Consider the following 19,843-nt stretch of genomic DNA (forward strand, 5'->3'; position numbering starts at 1 on the left):
GCTCTGCCAACTTCTGGCCTGGTCTCTTGGCTTTGGCTGCACATTTCTGCTGCTGTCCTTCCACTAGCGCCTGTATGCGGGATGGTGCCATGCCCATTTTTTTCCACTTCCTTCTTCTGCTGTACACTCTTCATCCAGCTAGCCAGGCAGTCTGTCCTGTCTCCCACTTGGCTGCCTCAGGCAAGGAATAATCCCAAGGGGCCACAGAAAATGCTTTTCCAATTCCACAACCCCGCCCATCCCCACTTCCTTAAGATCTGGCACAAGCCTCTATCTGTGAAGCAAAACTTGTCTTCAAAATTTAATTTTACTGAGGCCTCCACAAGGAAAACACACCTCTTAGGGGGCCTTCAGAAGTTTCTATGACTTGTCCATAAACTCATGACTCTCACACTGCGGGTTTAGTCACTTGCAGCAACAAAAATTGCATCTAAGGTCTGCACTACTTTTAAATGTCCCGGCATATACGAGATCCATGTATATACCTATCATAACCCACTCCGTTTCCCTACCGGTGAAAATGGTTTCAACCAGAAATGGGGCGGAACTTTCGAATCCAGATCCCGGCCATCATTTTTAAAGGTTTGTGGCGTCTTCCCAACTCCATGGAAATCTAGCCCCTTGTGTGCTACTCCAAGAGGAGCTGGTAATGATCACCCAACTAGAACAGCAGTGGTTGATTAAACAGGTGGCATACAATCTCATTTAAAATTTTTCCTGAGGTTTAACATTTGGTATTATGTGAAGTGATCAAGAATCAAATCCATCAATCAGCAATGAATATCTTTGGCATGTGCCCATCCTTCCGAGTGAAATGAAAAGATGGATATTACTATTGCATTGTTGAGCTGTTCTTTGAGATTCTGGCTTATGTTTAACCTCCATATGTATGTGATACCGTTCATTGCGAAGTTCACAAACGCAAAACATGATGGTACAGGGTAAAGGTGACAAAGAGACAGATTTGGACATGGTGGCTACTCTTGAATGGTTAAAGCAGTGTCAGCATTTGGGATGGGCTATAAATGCTGGCCTAACCAGCAATGTCCACACCCCAAGAATGAATTTTTTTAAAAAAGGTGACCCCAACCACAGCAAACAAGGTCTAAGCTATACTATCAGACCGTGTAGTACAAATGCAGATCATAACAACAGGGTTATACAAGGCTTTGGTGGGCCCTACCTGAAGTATTGGGCTGGATTTTTATAAGGCTTCGGGAATGGGATCTTGAACCCACACTTTCCAGCAGTGAGACTGGTTCAGTAATCTTCTGGGTGACATCCTCCTAATTACCTGCCTTCCAGCTTGACATCCTATTAAGGGTGGCGGGCAGGCTCTCAATGCTGCAGGCCAAGAGGGCCAACAGCTTTGGAGCATTGGCAACCACATTGGGAGAGGTAGGCGCTGCAGAGGTAGGTTGGGGACAATGAAGACACCTCAACCTGGAGGAGCCCTTGCTGGTCTGCACAGCAGAGCAGAAATTAATAAGATCAAGGTCAATACATCCTTCTTGAGGCATGATGCTCAAAGCTGAATACAGTATTTGAGATGGGGTCTGAGCAAGGCTTTGAACAACTGAGATTTTAAAATATACAGTGTCGCAAGTTGCTGGAAGTGCAAGCAGATAACTGCACAGCGAGGGAAATGGGGCTTCTTGCACCCAAGTGAACATGACAGCTAACTATTTCAATCAGATTGAAGGTTTGAGGAATAAGCAGAGAAAAGGTGGAGAAAGAAGAGTAAATTGAAATGGGCAAATTCAATGTCAACCAGGTACAGAAAGAGAAATCAAGAATTGGATTATGATAGTGGGAAAAAGGACTAAAGGAAGGAAATTTAAAATATATAAAATTGACTTTTTAAAAATCTCCAACAATTGATTTTCAATGTCAGAAAGGTTGATTTGCATGTCACATCATTAAAGGGTACTTACAATGAAATGGCAAGACAATTTTCTGAAGCAAGTTTAGTTTCTATATAATGCATAAAGACAGCAACTTCACGCCATTTAATGCACATCAGTAGTGGAGCAACAGCAACATTTTCATGAAGTTAAAGGCGCAACTCAGACAGCAAATTTTGGATATGGGCATTATATCACATATCTGCATCCCATCTGAAGATACTGCACCATTTACATCTAAATAATGGCAAGCACCATTAAACCCACTGGCATTTTAACAGCAAAATCTGGCCCCTTAATGTAGTATGCTGCATTAGTACAAGAATATTTATCTAATAATTCATAAGCTACAACTAGAAAACTACACTACTTCTCTCATATTCCTATAAGGCTAACATTAATAGTAGAACTTGATGACTCAGCTTATTTTATTATTCATCATTGAACATTCTAGGAGTTATGATTAAAATCAATTTGTTATGCAATTATCAACTTCTGCATTTTACTAACTGCTGGTCAACTGAACTTACATAACCAGAAAATGCTAAAGCTAATAGCAGGTCTATCAGCATCCATGAAGGTAGAGGGACAGATTGATATTTCTGACGAAAGATTAGGCTTGGAATGTCAGCCTTTTTTTCCTCTTTACAATTGTTGACAGATCTGCTGCTGAATTTCCAGCATTTGCTATTTTTTCTTTATTTACCATTAAGATTGATGACAAATGATTTAATTAGGAATGTGGACTTTGCTCACATGTTAAGAGGAAAACTGTAAAAATAAGGAGGCATCTCCATCCTAAGAGCTCATGGATAAACAGTAAGATAATTACAAGAATGGCCATGTTTAATCATTAGTTTGTTGTTTAGCCATATTTAATGATTAAGCGACCAAATTATTTTAATCAATTAACCTAATATATTGTGTAATTATGGTTAATGTAGGGCACTATTACATGATAAGAGCCTTGACTGCAACTGCAGAGGCATTCTTATCTGAAAAGTGAAGATACACCACATGACCCTAGGCTGGTACAAGCTATAGTGCCTTAAAGAAAAGCAGTTACTTTCTTTCAAAATATATAATAAATTTATGCACCCTTGCTACCTTAGCTTTAACACACATTGGCTTATGCACTGATATATTTTGTATAGATTCTAGATATAAAGTGGCTTTGTAATCTCTGAATGAGGTCAAGACTGTGTGCCACGTTATACCTTTTAATTAGCTTCGCTCCAAACACTAACAGTCACTATGAGCTAGCAACACACTGATAAACACCTGTCTTGATGGAAATTCTACAGGGTTCCAATACATGAATTAGGCATTTTGGATGATGGGCCCAGAAGTTAATCATTGGTGCATTGACACCACATGCTCTCTTATCGCAAATAAGCAAATACCAAAAAAACCTTGAGGCGCCCCTTTATCTCAGAAGAAAACCAGAAAACTTATCGAAACAATGGGAAAAACTATAATGAGTGGGATATCTCACACGTAGCTGACACCTTAGGGAACCAGTCAGGAGGTAACAGGAAATGACATTGGGACATGACCATCACCCTTAAGAAACTAATCAGGGATTGATCATGTGCTGCCTGAACCAATGAGAGTTCAGAAACACCACTGATGATGCACGTGGGCTGGGTCTAAAAGATTATAAAGAAAGAACTGTTTAGGCATGCAGCTCAAAGAAGACAAGCATTAAGGTGATAGACTACAGTCAACAGAACACAGCAAGAGATAGCGCCACAGTCAACCAGAGGGTCACGAGCCAGTGTTTCAAAGCAAACTTACCATATATCACTCAGATAAAAGCGAAAAACTGCGGATGCTGGAAATCTAAAACAAAAATAAAAATACCTGGAAAAACTCAGCAAGTCTGGCAGCATCTGCGGAGAGGAACACAGTTAACGTTTCGACACTTCAACAGAACTAAGTAAAAATAGAAAAGAGGTGAAATATAAGCTGGTTTAAGGGGTGGGGGGGAGGTGGGACAGGTAGAGCTGGATAGAGGGCCAGTTATAGGTGGAGATAGCCAAAAGATGTCATAGACAAAAGGACAAAGAGATGTTGAAGGTGGTGATATTATCTAAGGAATGTGCTAATTAAGGGTAGAAAGCAGGACAAGCAAGGTACAGATAGCCCTAGTGGGGGTGGGGTGGGGTGAAGGGAAGGGATCGAAATAGGCTAAATAGTAGAGATAAAACAATGGATGGAAATACATTTAAAATAATGGAAATAGGTGGGAAAAGAAAAATCTATATAAATTATTGGAAAAAAAAGGGGGGATCGGAAAGGGGGCGGGGATGGAGGAGAGAGCTCACGATCTAAATAATTGTTGAACTCAATATTCAGTCCGGAAGGCTGTAAAGTGCCTAGTCGGAAGATGAGGTGCTGTTCCTCCAGTTTGCGTTGAGCTTCACTGGAACAATGCAGCAGGCCAAGGGCGGACATGTGGGCATGAGAGCAGGGTGGAGTGTTGAAATGGGAAGCGACAGGGAGGCCTGGGTCATGCTTGCAGACAGACCCAAGGTGTTCTGTAAAGCAGTCACCCAGTCTGCGTTTGGTCTCTCCAATGTAGAGAAAACCGCATTGGCAGCAACGAATGCAGTAGACTAAATTGAGGGATCCATATATCACCTTTAGTACTTATCGCATTTAACTAAATAAATTCTGTGAAGCTTGCAGCAACATACTTGTACCCAGCATGGTCTGTAGCTATTCTCAACTAAGGATCTGTTAGGGGGAAGAAAGTAAATGAGAATTTATGGTAAGGGAGAATTCATTATAAGGAAATTAATTACTTAAATTAGAATCTATAGGCAGGCCAGCGCAAATCAGTAAATCAACAATTAAACAGTTAAACCAGATGAACCTTATACACTCTCAAACTTTGTACACCCTCAGGGTTTGCAATCACCAGCAAGGTCCTGGGAGTTAGACTGGAGTCAGAGGATGGCAATAACATAGATTAAGTGTGCTCTTCAACAGATAGGAGAAGGACAGATGGTCCCAGCTTAGATAGGAAGGCAGGTCTCTGCCTGGGTGAAAATAGGGACATACGATGCATGTACCTGTTACCAGAGATGTCTGTTTAATGTAAACCTATATGTTGACAAGATCGGAATCTGGAGGATGTTCTTGTATGTGACCAATAATGTATAAATATGGTGAACATTTGTAGCTTAGCAGAGTACTGTCTCAAGCTGTATTGAGATGGTGCCCTCCTTGCAATTGCTTGAATAAACGACCGTAACCTGTACCTGAGTCTTCTGTGGTCCGTTCATCAAAGATACCACAACAGGTCCCTATAAATATCAGTTCTCACAACTCAGCCCAACAATTGTAATTGACCTGAAATCTTACATTGAATTCATTCAATATCTTCTGATTGGAGTGTCTGTTGTTCCCCCCTCTCTTTTAACTCACTTGTTTCCAACCTTAATAAAGTGTTCATTTTTTTTTTTGATTTTAGTTCTGATCAAGGGTATACAGGTAGAACACTTTGTTTTGTCTTTACAAATGTTGAATGATCTGTGCATTTTCTGAATTTGATGGTTGAAGTTATTTTCATGATATTCAATTCTTTTTGTATTGCTACATGATGGAAGAACTTCAGAAATATACATTTCACAACAATTAATTAACAGATTTTGGAAATATTACCATATATTTTTGAATAATGAAGTACAAAAAGAATTTACAAACTAGTATCCATTAAAAAGCTGAATGACAATATTGGATTCAGATATCCTGAATCTGCATGAGTGGTTTTGGAAACATTATTTAAATCTTAATAGAAGCCACTTTCACCCATTATGCTCGATAGCAAGCCAAGGCTTATCCAAACTGCGATTTTTCTTTTCTCTCTCTCCAAGAAAGTACACCCTGTTTGCTTTATGCCACTTCAAGATGACATGAAAAATCTTCCAAGCTCAGCATTTAAACGCAGTTACAAAACTATTTTCTACCACATTGTAATGTCACATTCTGTCACATTTGTCAAAAGAGCTCACAGTGCGATGATCAAACTGACATGAGCTAGATCTTACAACTACATTAATCTTTTATAGAAACTAATTTAAAAAATTAGTTTACCATGATAGCTCTGCAGTTCAAGCTATTGCAGGAATCAAGCCTGTACAAAACTTCACCAATACAGTATCATGGCTTAAAAAACACTTTAGTCACATCCAAAACCATAAACTTATTGCACAATATGAATGCACAGTATCTCAGAATAACTGAACATCGGGCGGAATCGTCCCTGATTTGCATTAAGTGTGGCAGTGGGCCTGAAAAAAGACATTTTACCCGCCAGCCGCAATGGCGGATATTCGCACTGTATCGTCTGCTTCCCGTCTCATTCATTATGCAACCACAGGAAACACGCCGCCTCGCTGGCAGGCGGCCTCTGAATCAATGCCATGCCGTTACCTCACCATTTCCTCACTCCAGTTGCCATATATTAACTGCAGCCGTGCATATAGTTCTCAATGCTTGCAGCCCAGGGTTGCTCCAGTGAAGACATGGACCTGAAAGCCAAGAAGATGTCCTCCACAGCCGCTCTGGCCACAGGGGGTCCAGCAATCCGGCTTGGGAGGCTGTGGCAGTGGTGGGCAGTGCCAACGCTGCACAGAGGAGGTTGGCCATCCAGTGCAGAAAGATGATGAATGATCTCATCTGTGCTGCCAGAGAAAGGCAACGATGTCATCACTCCAAACTCTCAAGGCCCTCACACATGCACTGGCATCTCACTGCCAGCTCAAGGGACATCACCACTCACTCTTTCTCACACATCCTCGTAATGAAATACTAAAGTATTAAAATTAGGTTCCCAACGTGTGGCGGCGGGAAACGCAGCCCGCCATTGATGGGTGGTGCAGGCAATCACAAGCTGGTTTTATGACAACGTGAAACCGATTTTTGCGATTTCCTGATAATTTCCGCTCCCATCCACTACGATACCTGCCACAAACAGGAGCAAACGATTCTGCCCTTAGTTGCTGTTAGCATATTACAATAGCAGTAAAGGTTATTGCAGTAAAACCAGAAGCAAATTGTTCTGAATTGTTCAGATTATGATGCACTCTTTCATGTTATCCATTTCTCTGTTCAATATTCAGATGCTTCATCTAGTTAACATTATAAATGCTGTCACTGGTAGTTCGATATTTAATGGCTAAAATAAGACTAAATCCAATACTCTGCCATTGGTTAAAAATGAAACATTTACCTGCTTAAAGTTATTAGTATAAGTAATTTGACACAATTCAATTTATGCATTGCTTTTCCAATTGCAAGCTTTGACAAAGACTATAAAAATAAATACAAGTGCTAGGTATGTATTTTTCTTAAGAAAATAAAAATCTCTTTTGCCAATAGTGTATACATTCTTGACTTGTTTACAGACTGGTAACCATACACAACAATCTTGTCTCAGTTGATCTTTTGTTAATTGATGCTGTGAAGTACTTAAAACAATGAATGGTTCTTATTTCGAACAAATGATAATTTGAGTGATATAGAAATTTCAATAGCAATCTGGCAGCACAATTTTTTTTAGGATACATGTTAGATAATACAGTTGATGCATAAATTAACCATGGCATGTTATCCTTAATTTTAAAACATTAAGAGAGGCAACCTATGATTAATATTGTTCTAATTAAGATAGCCAGGAGGTGAAAAATAGAATAAAAGCAAAATACTGTGGATGCTGGAGATCTGAAATAAAAACAGGAAGTGCTAGGAAAGCTCAACTGGTCTGGTAGCATCTGTGGAGGGAGAAACAGAGGTAACATTTCAAGTCCAATATGACACTTCTTTGGGACTCGAAGAATAATAGCACTAAAAATAGAATTAGAGCCTAATCATTACACACTTAAGCTTTTTATTTACAGAGGCAAACACCACAAACATGCACCTCTAAACCCAACAACTATGGTTTCAGTCTGCTCCTCCATACAGGAGCACAGTGACTCCCCAGTTAATGCCCACCATATGAATAAAATTAAACACCTTTTAATATAAAATTGGCAACCCTTTATCACCTCAAATTTAGATGTATATGATACTCAACATGAAGGGTTTAACAACTACACTATCAAGTACAACAGCTATAATGCATTTCCTTGATTAAATTTTTCAATCAGACCAGTTTCTTCAATTCCACATCTTCAAGTACTTACATTTTACAATGGCACAAAATAGCCAAAGTTGCATAATTATTGCAACACAATTTGAAAATTGACAAAAAATGGTATGCTACGTGTGCTTTGCCCGACAGCAGGTCCTTGGTTCATTGCCTGCTGACGCTTCATCTTGAGCTGTTTTCTTGGCAGTTTTTTGTCAGTAGTGGTTAGCCATTGCCTTCCACTCTCAGGGGCAATGTGAGGAGGCAGGTCCCAAATCTAACTGAGCCGGAATGGGAATCAAGCCCGTGCTATAGAGTTATTCTGACCCACACACACGAGCCATCTAGCCAACTGAGCTAACCAGCCCTCTTATTAAAAATACATCATTGATAAATGCATAAATCTATAGCCAGATTGGTACTGTTAATCTGTGAATCTTGCACTCTTCCAAACATTTAAGTTGTCCTTTCAGTAACTGATCTTTAATATAGCATTCATGTGTTAAACAGGCAGTTTTAAACCATTGAAAGTGCCACCAACTGTTTTAATATAAGCATTTTAACAACACTGCACCAATACTTTTATCACCAGAAAGCACAAACCCCAGCAGATTTACTCCAACTAATGGATAGATTTGCCTGGCAGCTTTCTTGCATTACTCTGCTTGGATTTTCTGTCTCTCAAAACCCTAGCTCGTCTTGCCCTATTTTTCCCTTAGGTTAAAATGCAAACGACGTTTGACATAAATGCATCAATCCCAATTTGAAAAGAAGATTCATCAGTTAACAGTTTTAGCATCTTTAAAGATCTCTCAATTGAGTATTGCTGAAAAAAGACACATTATTCATCAAAGCTTTTCGTCTTGCACTCATCAGGACAATTCGCAAGAATACTAAATGTAAATGGAACATACAATTTGTATGAGAAGAGAGTGCCGATTGGTTGGCAAGTGGACTCTGATTCTTCTCATACAGTATAAATTGTTGTTCCCTTTATATTTAGAATTCTTGTGAATTGTCCTGATGTGTGCAAGATGAAAAGCTTTGACAAAAAAAAAAATTCAGCAAAGCTCAAGTTCTGTACTCGCAAACAACGATCTCACATTCCTTTATCAAGAAACCTAATTTCATATTCACTAATCTCAGAATAAATGCCATAACAGATCAACATTAATTACCTTATATTTATCCACACAAAACATAATTTGCTAATCAGTAGCCAAAATGCTGCTTGAAAATCTTCACAATTTTGAATAATAATTGAAGTTAATCAAAGTCAATTTGGAGTGAAATCAGTAATAGCTGTTATTTTTAGTTTTGACACAAATTTGCCAGTTTACAATCTTAAACTTAATTGTTTTTATTAAAAAGCAGAATAAATTTACAATTTACAAAAGACCAAGAAAGATAGAGAAAGCTTAATGCCAATACAACTAATGGCACTTTGGTGAACCAGGCTTTCTTGTTATCACTCTCACGTCATCTGAACCGCTCTTGTTTCTCCCTTAGCAAGTTTGAAACAAAAATCTTAAAATTCAAATATCTTAATTCATCTGCAATATTGTAAGCAAAAATTGGCTTATGCTAAATGATAGATCTGTTCACATTTCTTTATCCGAAGGAAAAACATAATGACAAGTACAAGTATCATCTAATCAACCACTCAATCTGCTATAGCCATTTCATTATTTGAAACCCAAGTCCAGAAATACCAAACGCATATGTTTGATATCACCAAAATAGTTCATATTCCAACAAATAACTTTAGAGTTGCAAACATCTCCAGCAGAGATTAAAGTGTAAAACAACCGATAAAATTAGTAAGTAACAGAATCATATTTGGTTGTTCTCACCTTAAAATCACTAACTTATCCTCAGAGAAATTCACTGCTAGTCTGAGTGTCCCAAACTGACATTTTTGTACTCACCCCACTGCAGAGGAGCGAGCTGTAAATGTTCCTGCACCAGTTGATTGAGAACTCCTTCCACACTTGCTTCTCCTTCTCGATTAAGGGATGGGTACAAAAAGTTAAGGAAATTCAAGCTGATGCAATCCATTCGCTTTAGGATTAAAATTTTAGACGCTTTTAAGTTTTCTACTATAGCGTTTGCAGGTTTAACAGAATTGCCTTTGGTGATGCATTATTGACTTTGCTCCAATTTCCCTTTCATTAAACAATCCTAAAAACTTGTGACTCTAACAAATAAAGTTCATTAGTTACAAAATACTTTGCCTGTTTAGGTCTGCAACTGGCCCAGTAGCATGTAGGAGCATCAATAAAGTGCACATCATAGTAATAGGACCTGGCTTTGCAACTATTTCTGTGGAGTGAATTTCTAATTGAAACATGCCACAAGGAAAGAAACATTTGTCACAGTACGGGACAAGCAAAGGAAATGTCACACGGATCTTCACGTACATCTTCAGTCAGTTGCAAAGAAGGAAAAGGGCTTAGTCACCTCCTTGTTTCCTTGTACAGTGTGGAGAACATTAAAGAGGGAAAGGAAAATACTGAACATGGGAAGAAGGAAGCTTTAAATGCTCCAAACAACTTTATTCCAAAATATATTATGTTGATTTTATTTAACCACAGTCCAGAATATATAAAAGTGTCCTTGCAGCTTAAAATAAAAGTCATAAATTAACTTGGATTTATTACGTCTGCTGCATATATGTTTAAGTGAAGCCAATTATGTAGAGAAGGATTTCTGCTAAGAGATCAGATTCAGCCATTGTAAATCCTGGGCTGGGTTTTCCATCTGGGGTTGGGAACAGAACTCAGGTCCCAAACCTATCCCCGAGGACAAGAAGTCATCGGCTTGATTTTCACAAGGGTAGCCCTGAATTTGGTTTGGAAACCGGTTTGGCAGCTAATTAGCAGCTGCAGGGGTGGGAATGGAGGCGGGACTGCTGAAGTGCGGGTCCACTTTAATCACCATGACAGCTATCATTGTGGCTGCTTTACCTACAGTTTTGAACATCATAGAATCATATGCCTGGTACCCAGGCAGGCCAGCCTCTCATTTCGTTGATGCACATCTTGAGGTCTTCCTCAAGGTCATAAGGGAGAGAAAGGTCCTCTTTCAGAGGATGGCAAGATGAAGCCACCTACAGAGACTGAGCAGGCCTGGATGGAGATAGCTGACACAGTCAGCAGGAGGAGTGTGGTGTGTAGAAACTCGATCCAGTCTCGGAAGAGGATTAATGGCCTGATAAATGTTGACAAAGTAACTGCAACCCTAAACCTGCAGGCAGATCTCTGGGTATTCACTCTTCAGCAGATACACCAGCTGAAGAGCCTAAGACTGCATGTTACTCCTCAACACGGGAGCAGTGTGTGTCCAGGGTATTTACTGACCTCTCAGAATGGCTTAAGGCCTGAGGGCCTCCCAGCATTGAAACATGCAGATACTAATGAATAGGAGCCCAACTGACATTGGCCATGGAGGCCAGCAGTGCCTAACACACTCTCCTTTGTCCTTACCCATGAGAAGGCCCAGATGAGTGGAAGGGTTCCATACCTTCATGTTGACATCACCAGGGTAGTGGATCACAAGAAAATTAGGTGAGGTGCGGTGGGCATCTGCTGTGGAGATGGTGATTAGAGTACAATGTGGTCACTAAGTGAGTGCAGTGCATTCCACCCTGTGTGGCAGCATACCAAAGACTGAGTTGCATGATGAAACCTGGTGCAGACATTGAGGCAATTAGACCAACGCCCTCACCATCACCAGGCCAAGGGTAGCAACAGCAGAGCTCAGAAGAGACACCATCACACCTTACAAGTGCCCCTTGACCAGTGCAACTACAGTCACCATTGAGGGCCCTTGCACATGGATGGATAGGGTAGCAATGTGTGATGAGCACAGCACTAATGTGCAGGAGGTGATGCCAGAGGCAGAGGCAACTGTGGGAAATTTCCCTTGGAGGATGGAGGAAAGAGAGAGCATCGCTCAGCGAACACGGATGCAAGGCCTCAGGAGTCACAGAAAAGGAGGCCCTACCTAGACCAGCAGCAGCAGATGTGCCCCAATGTATCAGAGTTCCCTGAGGTAAAGCAGGGTCATAGGATGAGAATGCAGGAGTCCATCCAGCTCATGCGCGGCAGCATGGATCAGGGCTTTGAGGACATGAACTCCTCCTCTGAAAAACAGTGAATAGTCTTGGGGAGCAAAATGCAGCCACCACATGGATGCACACAGGAAGTGTGCACTGTTGTTCACAAGATGCATGCCACACCATGTAGCCTTGCCCAGTCAGTGCTGCTGATGGCACAGAGATGTCTGGAGGGGGTGTGAGTTGTGCCCCATCTGCCAACCATTGCACCATCCAAGGGCCGAGGCAGTCACTGAAGAGGGCAAGAGTGCCACCCCTCACAAGGCGTCAACTTCATCATCGGCCTCCTTTACTCTCTGATGGATGGGGCATCTGTGAAGCAGGGCCCAGTGGCAGAGGCTGCCTGTGCAATGATGTAGGTGCAGCAGCCTTTGGACATACCTGTGTTCACAATGAGGACAACGGCCACATGCATCTCAGCTGCAGGCAGAGACAAATGAGCAAGTGCCTCCATCTCCTCCAAAGCCACAAGAGCAGCACTACAGGACAGGCCTCTGGATATTCGCCCTCCAGCAAACACACCAGCTGAGGAGCCTAAGGTCACATCTTGTTCCTGAACATGGGACAGCTATAAGTCCAGGGTACTTACCAACCTTTCAAAGTGGCTCAGAGCCATAGTGCTATAGAAATGGCTGAGCTTGGAAGCCACTGCATCTGGCAGACCACGGAGTAGGTCACTCACTGATCCACCTGCAACTATGCACTGACTTGCTTTACGAGCATCACGTAAGTACTGACACTTGAAGCCAGAGGTTTGAGCCTCCTTTTATTAAAGGCGGGACAAGAAAAGAGGTATAAAGTGAAGGTGGAGCAAGTGTCGATCAATGGTGACAGTGAAACCTTTAGGCAGATGTGCATCCTTCACCAGTAGTCAGGAGTTTACATATTCCAGGCTGCTACTTAAATTGAAGTGTTAGTGCAAGCAATTCAAAATGAGCTCCACACAATGCCATTCCTCCTGGGTCATCCAAAATGTGCCTGCATGAATTGATCCCTGATGTTAATGGCACCCTTAAAGAACCTTTAACCCTGCTCAGGACCCAGCCAATTCCCTGTGCAGCTGAGGCACTCCGATGCTCTGCATTTCCCCCTCTGCTCCTTCCTTCTCTTCCAGGTCTTGCTCCTCCTCTTCCTTAGATAAGCTGTGTCCTTCCAGCCCCTCAACCTCTTCAAGATCCACACCTCTCTAGAGGATGATGTTATGGAGAGCACAGAGGGCACCACAGTGAGGAAAACCCTTGCATGAGTATGTTCCAGAGCAGTACCTGACTGGACCAGACACTGGAGCCGCTTTTCACAAGTCCAATAGCTTGATTCATGGCTTGTTTTCGTGAGCAGATGGCGTTGAATGTATCGCCTCTGTGCCTCTGCCACAGGCTCCTGTGGAGGGGTGATCAGGCATTTCTTCAAGGGACGAGAATCCATCCATGGAGTTTAGGGGTTAAGAACTGAGTCAGTCTGGACTGGCAGTGGATGAAGGAATCCATAGAAAAATTACAGCACAGAAGGGGGCCATTCGGCCCATCTTGTCCAAGCCAGCCCGAGGACACCCGGGTGGCCCTTTCTAATCCCACCTTCCCGCACCCATCCCATGGCCCTGCAACTTACAGCACTTAAGATGCAGATCCAGGTACTTTTTAAAAAGAGTTCAGAGTTTCTGCCTCTACCACCAACTTGGGCAATGAATTCCAGACACCCACTACCCTCTGCATTAAAAAGTTCTTCCTACACCTTCTGCCACTTATCTTGAATCTATGTCCCCTGGTTCTAGAATTCTCCACCAAGGGAAACAATTTTATCCTGTCCACTCTATCTATTCCCCTCATAATTTTGTACACCTCAATCAAGTCAACTCTCAGCCTTTTTTGCTCTAAGGAAAATAACACCAACCTATCCAATCTCTACTCGTAGCTACACTTTTCTAATCCTGGCAACATTCTTGTAAACCTCCTCTGCACTCCCTCCAGAGCTATTACATCCTTCCTGTAATGTGGTGACCCGAACTGCACACAATACTCCAGTTGTGGCCTCACCAGTGTTTTATACAATTCCAACATTATATCCTTACTTTTATATTCTATACCTCTGCCAATGAAGGAGAGTATCCCATATGCCTTTACAACCTTGTCTACTTGAACTGCTGCCTTCAGGGACCTGTGTACTTGTATGCCAAGATCTCTCACTTCATCTATCCCTCTTAGTATATTCTCATTTATTGTGTAATCCCTGTAACTGTTTGACCTCCCTAAATCTATGACCTCACACTTCTCTATGTTAAAATCCATCTGCCACTTTACCGCCCGCTCCACCAACCCATCTATATAGTTTTGGAGATTATGGCTATCCTCTACACTATCCACTACTCGGCCAATCTTTGTGAAATCTTCAAATTTCCCAATCGTTTCCCCCACGTTCATGTACAAATCGTTAATATATAACACAAACAGCAAGGGTCCTAACACCGAGCCCTGTGGAACACCACTTGAGACAACTTTCCATTCGCGAGGGCATCCATCGACCATTACCCTTTGTTTCCTGTTACAAAGCCAACCTTTTATCCAGCTTGCCACATTACCCTGAATCCCATGGGCTTTTACTTTCCTGACCAATCTGCCATGTGGGACCTTGTCAAATGCCTTGCTAAAATCCATGTACACAACATCCACTGCACTACCTTCATCAACCCTGAATCATGGCAGCTGTCAGGGAAACGAGCACACACATGCAGGAATCTCTGAAGAAGAGTCACACGGACTCGAAACATTAACTCTGTTTCTCTCTTCAGAGATGCTGCCAGACCTGCTGAGTTTTTCCAGCATTTTCTGTTTTTACTTGCAGGAAACTCTTGTTGTGGTCACAGGCTAGCCAAACGTTGAGTGACTGGAAGTCCTTTGTTATGAGATCCAAACTTACCTTGTTGACAACAGAGGCTGGGAAATACAACTCCCTGCATTCCTCCAGAATTTTGTGCATGTGTGGGCCAGGAGCGAGTGGCACATGCACAACTGGGCATTTTTATAGCTCTTCAGGTTGAGGTAAAGCCCAGTGTGCCTGCGTGAAAAGAAAACAGTGTAAGAGCCTGATCATGTGACCCGGGGGCCATAATCAGGAAGAGTCCCAGGCAAGGGACAGGCAGCAGTCCGAAAGGGAGAGGGGCCAGGGAGAGGCCCCAGTTAAGAAGAAAGAGGAGCAGAGAAAGAGGCTCCAAGCAGAAAAAAGGCTGCAGATGGCTCAGGAGATGCTCTGGCAATTGAAGGGGACTTAGGAGAAGCCCTGGTGATCAAAAGGAGACAGCAGAAAGATGGTAACCCCATGTTGCTGGCTAAGGTAACCCTTTGGACTAGTAGTATTGTGCTCAGCGTGGCTGGAGGGCTGAGATTGTGCTTGTGAATTGGTGCTGGAATGCAGGCTTAGGAATCCAGGGGAACCGAGTCTCAAGAGACAAGACTGAAACCCTGGAAGGTGTGTAATCATTGAGGCCATCTGAGTGGAGTGACTTTTGGAGAAAATTCAAAGCCAAGATCTTCAAAGATAAAGACTAGAATCCTTTGTGGAAGAGAAAGAGTTTCAACGAGATTGAGTGACCCCAGTGTTACTAATGTCTGCGTGGATTGTTGAAAAATCCATGGAATCTGTCTTGGTCGCATCTGCCATTTATTGTGCATTGTGGTGCGTTCAACAGTTTGCCTGTTAATTCACATGTACCTCATACTAACCCTGAATGTCAAAGTATAAGATAGGTACTGTAAATTGTTTTATCTTTCTGACCTTGTAGTAAGGCTTATTTTTGTTTGTTCAAAACCCATGGAAACTTGTGGTTCTATTCTCTTAGCAAGTGTCTTGAATCTCAAACTTTGCCTAAGTTATTGGTCCCAAACCAGATCGCACCAAAAACCTCGAGGTCTGGTCAAGGATCACAACACCTTCCTGTTGATGAACCCGACTGACCGGCCACTTGGTGGCCACACAGATGCAATTGCTGATGTCCTGCAACTGGGAATCCAGCAATGGAGGCAAAACCCACTCCCCTCCATGCCTGCAAGGTTGCATCTCTCTGGAATTTAAATGTTCTGTCCAGATCTCACAAACAGGACATCAGTGACCTGTGAGATGCACTGGTGTGCAGCCATTCGTGAGACACCACCAAGGTTCAGAAATGATCTTTGGAAGGAGCCAGAGGTGAAGAAGCTCAAGGCCACAGTGATTTATACAGCTATTGACATGGTGTGGACAGCAGTGCTGCAAGTTGAGAGATCTTTGGTGACTAGGGCTCTGACCATCTACCTGGAGAGTTGTAGTCCTGAGGCACTGGTTCTCATTTCAAGGTAGCTGTCTTCAGCTGTGGATCCTATGCTGAGTGTATAGCTTCTGTGTCCTTCCTGCACCCCCGTCCTCATCTCTGCTCCCCTGATGCCTAGAGATCTGGCCTCCCTGCAGAGGGTGTGGCTCCTCATCATCACTGGACCCAAAATCTGAGAGTCATGCCCCCATTGACAGCTGCTGCCTTCCTTGTGCCCAGCTGGCCTCAATTATGTTTATTAGCCTTGCCCCCCCTGCCCATGGCCTCATGATGTCAGGAGGGTGACAACGTGCTGCACTGCCCAAGCTCTCACTGCCCATTCTCCCCACAAATGGCACTGACTCCAAAGCACGTGTGTGCCAAAGGCAAAGTATCCCTCTGCACTATTCACCCTTTCATGGGTGACCATGACTGGTGTCTCATTTTATGTCTACATCCATTCAAGTGGTCTGCCCCAGACAGTGTGTGCTGCATGTGTCCCCGCTGTCAAAATCAGAACATGCTCCTTCACGTGCTCTCAATGAGCGCTTTAACAATCTTAGATGGCGCTGTTAATGGATCGGGTAGGATATTGGGGCTACTCACTTCAACCCCTGCCCTGGTGAAACCTGCTGATAATGGGAACAGCGTAGGAAATCTGCATGCCAGCTGGCATTGGTATTTTCGTCCTCCACCTGCCGCCGTTCCCACCACACCATCAGCACCCCCCACCCCGCAGACCCTGAAAATTTAGCCCTATGTCTATCATCCAAAACACAAGTGACTCATTGCTGTGTGTCTATTCTACTCATACAATAGCTATCTTGGTTACATGACTTTTTTTCACCCTCTGCAACCTGTGCCACACTGTTGTTGCATTATCTTGATAGCTTAAAAATTAAGTTAGTCATCTAACTTGTCCTAAACCTACCTTCATTCTAAATAAGACTCAGGCCTTCCTACATCAAGTTTTAATATATTTGAACCATTACCAATGAGAATAGTTACGTTTAGTCACCAAAACACTGCTTAACTAATAAATGCTTCAGAAAATTTTCTACCATAATGTATGAGCGTCATATTAGAGCTAATTGTTACTGAACTCATATTTATATATTTAACTGAAGTAATTTCTTTGCAATCAGAATGCTGAATGATGATCTAATTGGGTTTACCTATTAGCAACCATCAGGGGAAGATATTAAAGTATGAGTAGATTAGGCAATTTCAGGTGATGAGTTAATTGCCTCAGAACAGCGATTCAATTTCGATTACTAGATGTTTGATAGATCATGGCTGGAAACATCACACTTATCTTTGGATTTGAGCAGTTAAGTGTGCACCATCAATAGCTTAAACGTGGCACTGTGGACTCCAGAAGCAGAACATTTGTTTATGGCTAATGGTGCTTTAGGGAATTTTGCATACAATTACCTGTCATCTGGAAAGCAATCATGTTAACTACAGGTGTCTGAAAGCAGGTCTTTCTCATACAGTAATAGTTGCATACTGTCAAATGCTCAAGGGCTTTTTTTTTTATTTTGATAATATAATTGCTCATTAATGAGACACTAGCTACTATTTTTGTACTTACCTGTTGTTCAACAACAGTTAATAATTAAAGGTTTTTGCTGACTACCACTTAATGTATTCTCACTGTGCCACAAGGCACTAGATTTTTCACTACTCAGTTTCAAACCCAACAAGAGTACTTCAAGTATTTCACAAAAGTAGTTTCAAAATTCAGTTCAGAATTTACCCAAAAGCTGGAACTCAGCACTAAAATATGCTATAACAAAAAATATATGCAACGTGATTAAATGACCAACCTGAAAACTATTCTAACAGGCATATCATACAGACCACAGATGAGAGAATAAATTGATAAAAAAACAACAGAACTCCTTACATTCCTACATTACATGTAATGAAACATACTGATTGTTACAACCAGCAACTGTTAAATTTAAATTTCATTGCATTCTTTAACATATTGTGAAAATTTTTCAGTGCTGTGCCACTTGGTTGATATTACATGTGCTTGTATATATGTCTCAGGAAACTGAACAATAAGGCTAAAACAGCTCAGGTGCCTCAGTAAACATAATTTTATAGTTGCTTATTCCACAACAGAGGCATGAAACTGTCTTCTGTTTGGTGGCTTGCAACAATTGACACTGCAATTTCACCACAAGGCAACATATAGACATAAATGGATAAGAAACTGGTTGAAGGATAGGAAATAAGTACATGACTGATTAGGTATGTCAGAGTGAAACTGTGGCTATTACTGTCTCTAATTTATATGAATGACTTGGATTTAGAAGCAGTCAAATCTGAAAATGATACTAAACTAGATGGGGCAGTGGAATTGGAAGAGACAGCTCAGAAATTACAGGATGAGTTGGACAAGATCATTAAATGGGAAGAACAATGGCTGATTAATTTTAATGCAAACTAAAATGAAGTGCTGCATGGGAGAAAGCAAAAGTAGATGACAGGGTTACACAATGAATGGTGCTGAAACAGCTTAAGATGGCACAAAAGGAAACTTAGGAGTCAATGGAATGTTGAACTAATGGAAAAAAGCAGAATATAAGTCAGAGGGGATCGTGATCAAACTATATAGCACTCTGGTTCGACCACAACTGAATGCTCAATCTAATTCTGGTTGCCCAGAAACAAGAGAGATATTCAAGGGTTGGAGGCTGTGAAGAGAAGAGCTACAAGGTTAGCTTCAGGGGTTTGCATTACAAAGAAAGAATGGAGAAACTGAAGATGTCCAAACATATTTAAACTATAGAGTATTTTACAAAGGTGTTTCAGCGATTTAGAGAAGGTTAATCCAGAATATTATTTGAAAATTAAACTATGAAAGTAGGACTGAGAGAGAGAGGCAGGTCCAAACTAGCAAAAAGTAATTAGGACTGATACCAGGAAGTTCTTCATACAGAGGGTGAGCAACAAATGGAATATACTTCCAGATATAATATAGAGTCAAAAACCACAAAATCTTTGAAGAAATAATTGTATTCTACAATGGTGGTGTGGGGAGAATGGTGGGGGTGGCGGGAGGGGAGCCAGTGGTGAAGAGATTAAGCTGTGCTAGATAAATGAATTAAAATAGGAAAATGCCTCACTAATCCATAATTATTTTAGGATCTTGTGGATACATGTTTTTAACTCAGTGATACTCTAATATCCTTTGCAACTCAACTACACCTTCTAAAATGGCCATGCCAAGAAAGCATTCAGTAAATGTGTGTAGAGCTTCCACATATAATGAGGGTTAAGTTTGGTGTGGGAAAGAGCTGCCTGGTCAGTAACAATTTGCAGTTAACATTAAAGTCCATGTGATGGTAAATTGTATGCATGCTGATTCACAGTTTTAAATCTAAAAACTG

At 41.6% G+C, this 19,843-nt stretch overlaps 1 protein-coding gene across 5 annotated transcripts in view; it reads right to left on the reverse strand.

Moving 5' to 3' along the window:
* The window catches only part of trappc9 (trafficking protein particle complex subunit 9), a 971,003-nt gene that overhangs the window by 429,573 nt on the left and 521,587 nt on the right, over window positions 1-19,843 (reverse strand). For 4 of the 5 annotated variants that reach the window (XM_078540606.1, XM_078540605.1, XM_078540610.1 and 1 more), the window contains one exon: window positions 9,972-10,062. In XM_078540606.1, coding sequence (XP_078396732.1) covers window positions 9,972-10,062 — 91 coding nt within the window. Of the gene's footprint in view, window positions 1-7,640; window positions 7,685-9,971; window positions 10,063-19,843 lie in introns of those variants that run through there. The other variant, XM_078540607.1, reaches the window with a different exon arrangement.

This window comes from Cetorhinus maximus, chromosome 4 (genome assembly GCF_964194155.1).
Source record: "Cetorhinus maximus chromosome 4, sCetMax3.hap1.1, whole genome shotgun sequence".
Classification (NCBI taxonomy): Eukaryota; Metazoa; Chordata; class Chondrichthyes; order Lamniformes; family Cetorhinidae; genus Cetorhinus; species Cetorhinus maximus.